General features: G+C 41.0%; 1 protein-coding gene across 2 annotated transcripts; it reads left to right on the forward strand.

The window, feature by feature from the left end:
- Positions 1-1,192: 1,192 nt before the first annotated feature.
- Positions 1,193-11,906, forward strand: LOC148888850 (solute carrier family 25 member 36-A). Of its 2 annotated transcripts, XM_089013322.1 has the most exons (8): positions 1,194-1,655; positions 2,632-2,735; positions 4,337-4,501; positions 5,083-5,160; positions 6,488-6,588; positions 8,009-8,075; positions 8,459-8,748; positions 8,960-11,906. In XM_089013322.1, exons 3-8 carry the CDS (start codon positions 4,470-4,472, stop codon positions 9,151-9,153), a joined length of 762 nt encoding a protein of 253 aa, XP_088869448.1. In that variant the 5' UTR covers positions 1,194-1,655; positions 2,632-2,735; positions 4,337-4,469; the 3' UTR covers positions 9,154-11,906. The 2 variants fall into 2 exon arrangements, with proteins under 2 accessions (XP_088869447.1, XP_088869448.1); XM_089013321.1 differs by lacking the exon at positions 2,632-2,735 and having other exon boundaries at positions 1,193-1,655.
- Positions 11,907-12,335: the final 429 nt, after the last annotated feature.

Below are 12,335 nucleotides of genomic sequence, written 5' to 3' on the forward strand. Positions count from 1 at the left end.
GTCACTTGTGCTGCAGCGTGAACCCGATGCCCGACAAAAAAAAAGACAAGGTTAAACTTTAACTGCTCTCTCTTCGATTTATTTCACAGTCCATTGCTATTTCTATATATAGCAAGCAAAACTGTCCTTTGTGTAGTCTGTCAAAACATTTCAGGTCCGTACGGTCACCATCAACCACGCAAACTGTCGTTTTGGCTCTCTGTTTGCGTCCAACAGACAACCAAAGACCTCAAAAGAATGTTTGCTCTCAAAGTTCAAAATAACATTTGACTTGACCATTTACAGACAAGACCAACGTGGAAAATTAGCAGATATTAGCAACAAACAAAAAATACTCAAATCAAAGTTCACACATCTTGCAATGTTTAGCAAGCTTTTGCAGTATATAAATAATAATAATAATAATAATCAGCATCATCATCATAATAATACATTTCAGCTATCTATCCAGCTAGCTAGCTGTCTATAGGCTGGCTAGTTAGCTAGATGTCTATTAGCTGGCTATCTATTGGTTATCTAGTGGCTAGCTAGCTAGGTTTTTATTTATTTGAGTTATTCCGGGTTGAGTGAACGCTGGCGCGTAGGGCTGCCGCTGCTTACGCACAGATCTGTGACTGAATGATGTATCTCTAAGTCCAAAAGTTTTTTTTTTAACATTTAAATCTAGCAAATTTGTGACTTTAAATCTAGCAAATTTGCAAGTTTGAAGCTAGCAAATTTGAGAATTTGAAACTCGCAAATTTGCAACTTTAAAGCTAGCAAATTTTTGACTTTAAATCCAGCAAATTTGTGAGATTGAATCAAGCAAATTTTTGTAAATCTCGCACATTTCTGACTTTAAAATTAGCAAATTTGCGAGTTTAAAGATAGCAAATTTGTGACTTTAAATCTAGCAAATTTGCAAGTTTGAATGAAGCAAATTCGTGATTTTAAGTCTAGCAACTTTGTGACTTTAAATCTAGCAAATTTGCGACTTATTTTCTTAGAATAATACACTATCTCTAAAAAAAAGCATACATGTGTGTATATATTTTGTAACTGGCCCTAGTGCTCTTCCGTCCAAAAAGGTTCCCGACCCTTGCCCTACAAAATAAAAGCAACGTACAGTATGCCGTTCGTCAATGTGAATGGGAGGAGCTACAAAAGTCCTCAACCAATGAGCGCTTTCGTCTTGCCTTGCCATTCAAGGAGAATCGCTCCACTTCACCCACGGGTGTCAATCCGAGTCCGTGTCAGACGAGCTCTTGTCACCGCTGTCAGTCGCGCGCGAGCGAGCGCTTCCAACTACAATTCTAATTCTAAACACTGTTCGCAAGTCGCGATCTAAAATGAGCAACTTGACAGCTTTTAAAGGTGGCGACGCAGAGCTCTCGCTCTGACATCGATTGAGCTAGCGGAAGAGAGTGCTCGCCTTGCAAGCAAGCAAGCAAGCAAGCTAGCAAGGGTAGCCATTGCATGCCGTCGTCTTTTCTTTCCTCCTCCAACGCTGATCCACCCACCCGTCCGTCCGTCAAAGAAGTGCTGCGAGTATTTGTTAGCGGGGCTTGCGTTAGCCCCTCTCTTCAAGCCGGCTCCACGTGGTTGCCAGTCGAAGGTTCCCGAATATGAGCCACAATGAGTCAAAGAGATACCCTCGTTCATCTGTTTGCAGGAGGGTGAGTAGAGTAGACTGTTCGTCCTCGTGCTGTCGTGGCTAGCTTCCACGCCACCGTCTGTCGTCGCTTGCCCTTGGAAAATGCACTTTCTTTCTTTTTTTTTTTTTTTTTTACTTTAACGCTTGTTTTCACGAGCTTCGCTTGCCCGCTTGTGTTCTGTTTGCCATCTGTCAACTCGCTTCTCTCGGCGATGCTTTTTGCATCGAGTGCAAGTGCAAGCGTGCGTAAGCCTTTCAATGACAGTTCAATGTTTTGGTGTCACGTCAGGTTAAAGTAGGGCACTCGAGCATATCCCTTTTAAATCCGACGTCTTCTGAATGTAATTTTGTCGCGTGTCATTTATGATGAAAGTGCACAAAAAGTACGTATTGCCAAAACAAGTTCACGCACGATTATGCGTCCGTGTGCACCGTCGCATTTTGTTCAACGTCGACATCATCATCATGTCACCTTTGTACACAGAAATGATTTGACACCCCTTTCTATAAATATGCTGCTTCCTCCGAGACTCGCACCCTCAACCGATTCCAAAAACTTTGTTGACAACTCTTATCTTTCGTGTTGAAAATGACCCCGTTACTAAAGATAGCCACACGATCTCTTGTTATGTTATGTTGTGACCTGACCCAGTCGCTTGTGTTACATTTGCATCGTATTCTTTTCGGATATTTTGCTAGCCCCCAATAATTATAATAATAAAAAAATACTATTAATAAAAGTTCTCAGAATATCATTTCTAATTATTAAATCCATTCCACTCCTTTTATTAATAGAAGCGCTTAACTTGTCCAAAACAGGTTTTGTACATTTATATCCACCTCTTTTAACCTGTATTTCAGTTACTTCTGCAGCCTAAAACAAGTCTCTGTTTCAAAACTATAATCTCTACAAAAAAAAAAAAAATCCCGATTTATAGTAGTATTAAGTTCATCCTGTCTATTTGATATCTAATTTAAAACGGATTCTTATCTTGCAGACAGTGTATTGTCGGTGTTGAAATAGCTGACATGTTTCGGCGTCTACTTCCGCCTTCGTCAGAGTGTCCGACACACGCAGACGCAGAGTGCCGAAACATGTCAGGTATTTGAACACCGACAATACACTGTCTGCAAGATAAGAATCTGTTTTAAATCCCGATTTATATTTTGATGAATCAAGTCAATATAAACACAACATACACATTTTTATAAACAGTAACTGTATATGACTAATACTGATTCCACACAAAACAGAGTAAATAAGCAAAAATGTACCCGCGTATCGAATTTAAAGTGTGTCCTTGACTTAATTCTCAAACTTGTCGACGAGAAGACAAAAGCCATCTGCTGCAGTTTGCACTTTGCTCTATCTATGCCAGCATTTGATTGACCGTGACACTGAATAGGAAGCTTGTTGTTATTTCCCAGGGGGAACACAAAGCATTCTGATTATCTCGCCAACGTGCTGCAGATTGTTGAAATTCCACCGAGACGCACGCTGGTAACATGATGAAATGTCAAAAATGTTCTGTGACTGGCGAACTAACAGCCAGTCCGGGTTGTACCCTAAAGTGCGTTGAGCGACACAATGCCGCTTGCCCAAACTAGCCGGACATCACCCTCAGTCGCTTGACCTAGTATGTACGGCCATTTATACAGGTAACATCTGACTTACAACCGAGTTCCGTTCCAACCAAATGGCCGTAAGTCAAAATGATCGTTTTCTGTATTTTCTGGACTATCATGCACAGCGGATTATAAAGCGAACCTTCAATAAATTACATATACAAGTAACATCTGATTTACGACCAAGTTCCGTTCCGACCAAACGGTTGTGAGTCACAAATGGTCGTAAGTCGAAATACATTGTTGAATAGAGACTTGGAGGCTAAATGACTGGCAAACTCCCCCCCTCTGGTGCCATCACGCGGTCGATTGCTGCGCGAGTGTGAGATGCTGGCTGGCTGGCCAAAATTCTGGTACGCTTTGCGGCCTGCTAGCACATTGCAATGCTAGGCATAGAGTTAAAATTGTAAAAATAGGGTCTTGAGGTTGTGGTCGTAAGTATGGGTGGTCTTAAGTCAAGCTGGTTGTAAATTGGATGTTACCTGTATAAGGCGCACCGGATTATAAGGCGCACCTTCAAAGAATGAAAGAAAGTTTGCCAAAAATATGACATCAGAATCATCTTTATTGCCAAGTATGTAGAACACACAAGGAATTTGTTTTGGGTAGAACATGCTGCACTAGTATCATCAAAAAAATGCAAATAGGCACTATATATATATATATATATATATATATATATATATATATATATATATATATATATATATATATATATATATATATATATATATATATATATTATAACACTATTTGGGTTACTGTTTCAAGAGTTCATTGCTTGGGAGAAGAAGCTGTTTAAATGTCTGCTGGATTTGGTGTGCATGGATCGCTAGCGCCTGCCTGAGGGGAGTCGCTGGAAAAGGTGGTGGGCAGGGTGCACAGGGTCCAGTAGGCTTTTCTGTGCCTTGATGCAAAAGTTGTGGCTCAATATGACTTTGCATATAAGGCGCTGGGTCATTTTTGGAAGAAAATCAAGGCTTTGGGCTGCGCCTTATACACGGGAAAATACGCTAACATACCTAACTCACCATCTTTTTTTCTTTTGTCCCTGTTATTGATTGATTTTTGAACCAGATGTGGCGGCACGGTTGGTGCCATATTGACTTGTCCACTGGAAGTGGTCAAGACGCGTCTGCAGTCGTCTTCCATTAGTCTGTACGTTTCTGAGGTTCAGCTGAGTACGGTGAACGGTGCCGGTGTGGCGCGGATGTCTCCGCCAGGTCCTCTGCATTGCCTCAAGTGAGTCGTATTGATCAGTTCAATCAATAATACACATCCCTTCTGTATTGATGTTTGTCAAAGGAGCTTGGCTCTAGCAGATGCTTCCTCCTCCAAATCACTGCCATGTTCACTTCAACAAATGGACATTTCACAGCAGTAAAATGATGAAAGGAAAGAAAAAAGTAGAAAAACAAAATAGAGGAGCTGCCGAAAAGTAGTCCGCCAGCCACCGTGGCGCTGTGTGGTTTGGTTCGTCCGCCGAAAACTAGTTCATATGCCAAGATGATATTCTGGCAAATTTAATGTTCGTAAGGCGAAAAGTTGGTGAGCTAAAGCCTTCGTAAGCCGAGGTATCACTGTCATATGACAACACATATAGTTGTGATATAGGAAAATAACTCATTTCAAATTATGACCAAAAAATAGACGACAGACGAGCTAACTTGCTAACCTGCCGCCGGCGTATGTAAACATAGAATATTTTTTTGGTTGTAAATTGCTTGCGATCTTTTCAATGCTTGATTGTACTCCTCCAGGTTGACGTAAGACGTAAGAGTTCTTTCATTTTTTTTTTAATTGTATGTCTGTGTTATTTTCAGATTAATATTAGAGAAGGAAGGACCTCGCTCACTCTTCAGAGGCTTGGGACCAAATTTGGTGGGCGTGGCACCTTCAAGGTCAGTTATTGAAAATGTCTCTCTTTTATTTTTAGTTTTCCTCACTGATAAGTGGGAACTTTAAGACAGTGGTGATCAATAAAATGAGCACTTGTGACTCAACGCTCATTTTTTTGTCTTCCGAAAATGGTGGCTGGAGTTTAATTGATCTCAATTGGGATTCATTCAAACTTATTTTCATTTTGCTTTGCTTAACTCATTCACTGCCGGACGTGTAAAAAAATGTGCCAGGGTTTTTGTCATTGTCACTCCAATTCCAGGAACAACAGAATATTCAGTTTTAGGACTAGATCAACGTTCAATGAAGTGTAAAAAACCTCCGACTCTCTTCTTTCATAGGTAAAAACGAGTTAATTCCTAAGTTATGTGGGTCTGGAGTTATAGGAGCTTGAAATGAGGGCAGCTGTCCAAAATACAACGCAATATTGGTTGATGTAGCGCTTTAACAACAGCTGAAGCTAGAAACGAAGCGCTAACATGGAAAAAAATGGAAATGCTGCCCCCTTGTGCAAAAGAAAAAAAACATTGCCAGATGTCTGACCGCCGCTTTATCGGCACCCAAAGAAGAAAAAAAAAAACAAAACCCGAACAAATTTGGGAATGGCGCTCTCGGTCATATTTTCAATTCCTGAATAAATGTGCGAATGGCATAATAGTAATAATAATAATAATAATAATAATGATAGTAATAATAATAGTGATAGTAATAGTAATAATAGTAGTAATAATATTAGTAATAATAGTAGTAATAATAATAATACATTTAATTTATAAGTGCCATTCAAAACTCAAGGTCATTTTGCAGTCACAGGATAAGTTTTTCTGTGGGTGAGCAGTGGCAGCCACACACACGACCCAGAAGTAACTCAAATAGATGGAACGTTAGCTAGCTAATAGATAGCTAATACACAGCCAAATAGATAGCTATACAGCTTTATTGGATTAGATTTGGATTTGGTCTCGCAGTGGGGAAATGTACACTACTACTATATACCTAACAGGAAGTAGCTCAAATTGATAAAAAGCTAGCTATGTAGATATCTATATAGCTTCTTCTTTTCCTTAAATATGCCTTTGGAAGTAAAAATAAATAATAATAACACTAATACAAGCGTTTTTTTTGGCAGTGTATGAGTTAACAGTACTTTGAGTCGCAAAAATTCTTGTAGAGCATCGCCGGCGATACTTTGCCTTTGTACTGAAGCCGACTCGCCTATCTTGATACTATGTAGTTGGTCGAGTAGATGAAGGTGATGTTTGCAAGTATGTAGTTCAAGTGTACTCCCCCCCCCCCCTTTTTTCTTTTTGTTTTGTTTTGCGTCAACAGAGCCATCTACTTTGCTGCTTACTCCACAGCCAAAGAGAAATTGAACCATGTATTGGAAGCTGACTCCACACAGGTTCACATGGTGTCCGCTGGAATGGCAGGTACATGCGGCACTCCCTCCCTCATCCAATTTTCATATAGTCGATACCATGTAGGCTTAGTCGTGCTAATGAGGTGAAACCAGAGCCAGGGATAGAACAAGAGAGGTCAACAAATTGGGTTTACGGAGTCGTCCACGGAGCAGAGACCTCTGTCCATTAGGGATTTAGTGCCAACGCTTACCAGCACAACTTAAGTTCGCTGACGAAGCTTTTCGGATGAGGAACGACACCTTCAAGAAAGTACAGATGACGGGTGCAGAATCCTTTTCCTCGATGCACGTCAAGAAGTGTTGATGGCACAACTTGGAAGGCACAATATGTGGGTCATTCATATTAGCCGAGCTGCAGTTTGAATGTCAAATGTCAGCGTCAAGCTCAATCTCGCAGCGTCATTTTTAGCACGGCGTGATTCAAAACGCTGCCTTCAAGGTCACTTTGACGATTGGGCAACTGCAATGAAACCCGAGCGGCTTTGCAGTGACTGGTGACAAAAAGGTGATGTCCATCCATCATTTTTCTAGACAACTTAGCATCTTTAGCATTGCTGTTGAGTTGGAACTTTAACAAATCACCCGGTGGGGCTTGTCAGTCAATAGGGTGATTTGAACAAGCGCCTAGACTGTGATACCTCGCTTCACAAACCCCTTGGCTTACGAACTTTTCGCTTTATTCGTCGGTATATCGTTTCAACTTTGATAGTTCAAAGGCAGAGTGTAGACTGCAAGGTTAAAATATCCCATCCCATCCTGTACGAGCCATCTGTACACTTGATGCAAAAAGCTATCAACCCAGCTAAACAGAACACAATTGACGAGGAACTAGGTAAAATGATGGCAGAGAAAGCACCTCCAAGGGATCATTCCTCAAGATGGTGAAAGAAGAAGGCTGCGTTTGTTCCTCATCAAGTGTTTCATGCTGATGAACGCGGCCACTCCATTCCATCAAGCCATCAACGAGGTCAATAAAACCATTTTATTATACCGTACAGTTTATTTCTTTCATTATAATACCAAAGCACATTTATTATACGTAAAATAAGGTATATTTTGTGTAGTTTTAAGGCTTAGAAAAGTAGAAAATGATGTTTTATGGGGACCTGGGAACGGATTATTCTCATTTTAATGGTTTCCTATGAGAAATTAATTTTTGGGATAGACACTTTTTGCCTTACACACTTTGTCTGGGAACCAATTAAGTTCATAAGTCAAGTGTTCTGTTCTGTGAAATGAGGCCAAATACTTTTGCTCCGTAGCGCCACGATATCTTTTGTCAGTCTCCCTTTTGTCAACGTTACTTCCTTTGCTAATCGTACCGGTTGTCACATTTGTTTTACAATCATAAAAGTTGTCGTCTGGTAGTTTATTTGGTCACGAGTTGCAAATGAGACTGAAAGCTCATCATTTTTGCATTCTCTCTCTAGGTTTTACAGCCATTACAGCAACCAATCCCATCTGGCTTATAAAGACTCGTCTCCAGTTGGACGCCAGGTGAAATGTCAACTAAACTCACCTTTTTTATGATCTGAGGCAGAACAAAACAATTTTCATCATAATCGATCACAATTTCAAAGGGAAGCGTTAAAGTCTTCTACATCGCGGGGATCCCGATGCTAGTTATTAGCCTCACTCAGCCTTGCCATTGAATACAATATGAAGAGGAATGAGACATCCGTCTGTTTAGTTTTATTGTGAAATGCTAGAAAACACCAAATCATGTGAAATGAGCATATTGTTGCATGGGGTATATTCTGGCATATAACAAAAGAGTGAGCGAGTGAGTGAATGAATGTGTGTATGAGAGAGAGAGAGAGAGGGTGTTAGTCAGTGAGTGAGAATGACTTTGTTGTTGTTGTTGTTGTTGTTTCCCCCAGAAATCGAGGGGAGCGTCGGCTGAGTGCGTTTGAGTGCGTGCGGCGCGTGTATCAGTCGGACGGGCTGCGAGGATTTTACCGGGGCATGTCGGCGTCTTACGCCGGCATCTCCGAGACCGTCATCCACTTTGTCATCTACGAAAACATCAAACGGCGCCTCCTGGAGGCCAAAACCCCGCAGAACATGGACCAGCCGCAGGAGGCGTCCAAGGACGCGTCCGACTTTGTGGGCATGATGCTTGCCGCCGCCACTTCCAAGACCTGCGCCACCTCCATTGCTTATCCTCATGGTCAGTCACACTTCATTTCTAACGCGGTTTGTGCAGTCCTCCAAGTCAATATTGCGCGGGTCCTGGAATTCGATTGACAATGCCAAAAACGCCGGCACTGGAACGGACACCTTATTTTTGTGTACGTCGTCTGGCAGTGAATGAGTGAAGAAAACTCTTGTCGGACTGTGAATTTGACACGGGTGTCTTTTGTGTGCGATGCATTTTTCAGAAGTGATCCGCACGCGACTACGAGAGGAAGGCAGCAAATATCGCTCCTTTTTCCAGACGCTCACGACAGTTCCCAAAGAAGAAGGATTGCGCGCGCTCTACCGCGGCCTCACCACACACTTGGTACGACAGATCCCCAACACCGCCATCATGATGTGCACCTACGAAATGGTGGTCTACGTCCTCAACGCTTAATGGCTTCCTTTGTTCCAATTTCCAGTCGTAAGCAACCCGTGACTATTAATACTACTCCCGCTGCCGTCGCCCCCATTTTGAAAATTGTACTTGCACTTTGAAGTAATCCTGCTTACTGACTCATCTTTTCATGGCCCGTCCGTCTCTTTGTGCCGTCAAAAATATCCAAACGAAGCCATCTATCTTCTGGAGCTTTGACAGCCATTTGGAGTGAAACGTGTCGTCGGAGAGGAATGTGCCTTTGGATAAATAAACAACTAACACGTTGGAAATTAAACATGCACAATTGCTCGTCGTTCGTTGACAATGTCAAATCATTTTCATTGCACGCGGCTAGCGCAAAAGTTCTTTCGGAAACGGCGCTTTCGTTGGGAATATGCGTGGGCGGTGGGCGACTATGCATTTTAAAGGACAACCGACGCCATTTTCCATCAGAAAAACGTTTGATAGCATCGTAAAATAGCCAAAACACGCACGCTGATGTTTTGAGTCCAATGCAAAACACCAAGAAAAATGACTTCAAGTGTCCACAAACGACCTCAAAATGAAACCAGAAATGGCCAGTTTCAGAAGGTCCCGCCCCCTTGTTCGTGACAAGTTATGAATAGGATTCAAATTGTTCTGAAGAGGAAAGCATAAATGTTTGCCATCAATTAAAGAAGTCCTTCCGTGTCATTTTGAGGCATTTGGACTCCAATGTAGCGCTCAAAATATGCATCTGTGTTTTCCTTCTAATTTCGCCAACAACATGATGTTTTCAGAGCAAACAAAGTACCCAAAATGCATTGTGTGTCACTTTCTCGGTCAGGGGCGTTCCCTCCGTGACGTCACGTCAGGAATCGTCACCAACTTGAAAACAAGACTATCTGAATATTCAGCGCGAATCTTCAAAAGTTAAAATGTAGCTCGATGCGGTAGAATCTTTGTCAAATACGCTCAGTCAAAGTCATTTGAAGTGATTTGACAAATGATGGACGCAAGTTGTCCGGAGGCGTCGGCTGTCCTTTAAAGTGTCATGCGCACAAAAAGGCAGAAGATGACTGGCTCATTTTTCCGGAGGGGACGACGCCAGAAATCGTAGCCATTGCTTTACATACTGTCAAATGAAAGCACATCACATGATCTGCTTTTTATTTGCCGGAATGCAAATATGCAAGATGAAGGATGAAAAACCCTGACCCGGGTTTAAAAAAAAAATATATATATATATATATATATATATTCACAAATTAACTTGTTTTAACAAATTATGAATGTTGATACGACTGAAGTCATATCATTCCATTTGTTTGACTGGCAAAGTACATAAAAATGTCATTCATTTGTCTTGGAGAGATGAAAATAAGACCTACTTTTTTCTTCTTCATTTTGAAAGTCGTTAAAAGACAATCCTGTCACTTTTTGCCCGGACATTTCGGGGTCACGCAAGTGTTGACGAGTTACAAAGTCATACAACTGTCTTAAGCGCACAATCATAAATACAACAATTGTTCACTTGTCATTTCAGACAATTTACTGAAGTCAACTTCATTGCTGATTATATACCATGTGTGTGTTTGTATGACTAGTCTTGTGAGGACCGCTAACATTTGATACCATACGTAGTGAGGACATTTTTGACAAGTGAGGTCCTCACAAGTTTTTCATTCTAAAGGCTTCTCGAGGGTCTATATATGCATCTGTTAAAGTTTCAGAAATATCCTCACAAATTCACCCAAAATAATTTTTTGGCTGTGTATTTTCATTTCACTTGGATAAACACACTTTTTACTCACTGTGTGTGTGTGTGTGTGTGTGTGTGTGTGTGTGTGTGTGTGTGTGTGTGTGTGTGTGTGTGTGTGTGTGTGTGTGTGTGTGTGTGTGTGTGTGTGTGTGTGTGTGTGTGTGTGTGTGTGTGTGTGTGTGCGTGTTTGTGCGTGGTTAATGAGAGGAAACAGTTCATACCACAAAAAGTCAAACGATATTTTTACCAAATTCAATACAGGGGTGAGGACTTTGAATGTAGCCATTCAGAAACCTCACTCTTGCTATTATTTCAGTTTTAAGTCCACTTTTTCATTCTTTGTTTTGAAAGAAGTTGAAGTGGGAAATAGGGGGACATTTAGTGTACAAATTGAACACAAGTTCTTCTCTAAACTTATTAGCAATGATGGTCCTCACTCCTTATCTGGAGTTAAGTGGACCTCACAAAACCATTGAAACAGGACTGTGTGTGTGTGTGTGTGTGTGTGTGTGTGTATGTGTGTTTTTTCTTTTTCAACTGTTAACAAAGACTTACTTTATCTAAAAAATGAATAAACAATAATAATAATAATGTAATTGTGTAATTCCCAAATTAAATTGACATGCATTATCTGCCACAAAGAAAGAGAATTTACCAGAACTGGAAAGAGATAATATGCATCATTTTCAACGATATTTTGTGCGCCATATCTGCCTGTTGTTCATATGGTCTCCCATTCATCATCCAATGGTCATATTTTTCCTCCAATATTTGCATTGCGCGCTTGTGAATGTATATATTGCGTGTGCACTTGCCTAAATGACAGTCTGATATGAGATGAGGAATTCATGACATATGCACTTGAAATGCAGGTTTTTAATCTTTAAAAAGAAACGGTTGCCTTTTTCCTGCTGACCTTTTTCCCCCCATGTTGTTCTTGATGAGCATCCTGAAAGTGTGGCTTGGTCGATGCATTGTCAGAACTTGTTTTGTTCGACAAGTCAATCATTAAACTGGAAAAATAGTGCAAACAAAATCGTCGCCACGTTGTCGTGGGCTCCTGTTTTGTCATGCCGTCTTTAGCCACCAGGTGGGAGTATTTGTCCAGTCAATCCTGCTGCCTTGCGGGTGTCTTTTCTCGCTTAGTGCAGACTTAGAAATTCAAATTTAAAGGACAACCGACGTCACTTTTTTTGTTTCCTAATTGACATCAGAAAAACGTTTGATAGCATCTAAAATAGCCAAAACACGCAGCCTTATATTTTTAGTCAAATGAAAAATAAAACCAATAAAACTGACTTCAAGTGTCCAAAAACGACATCAAAAGGAAACCGGAAGTGGCCAGTTTCAGAAGGTCCCGCCCCTATTCATAACTGGATGAGGAAGAAGAAAGCGTGTTCGTCCAATCTGAGCGCATTGTTTCGATTCTCCAGCAAGACGAAGACGTCACGAATAAGGG

The sequence above is a fragment of the Hippocampus bargibanti genome, linkage group LG14 (genome assembly GCF_051943395.1).
Source record: "Hippocampus bargibanti isolate YZ-2025 linkage group LG14, ASM5194339v1, whole genome shotgun sequence".
NCBI classification, from domain to species: Eukaryota; Metazoa; Chordata; class Actinopteri; order Syngnathiformes; family Syngnathidae; genus Hippocampus; species Hippocampus bargibanti.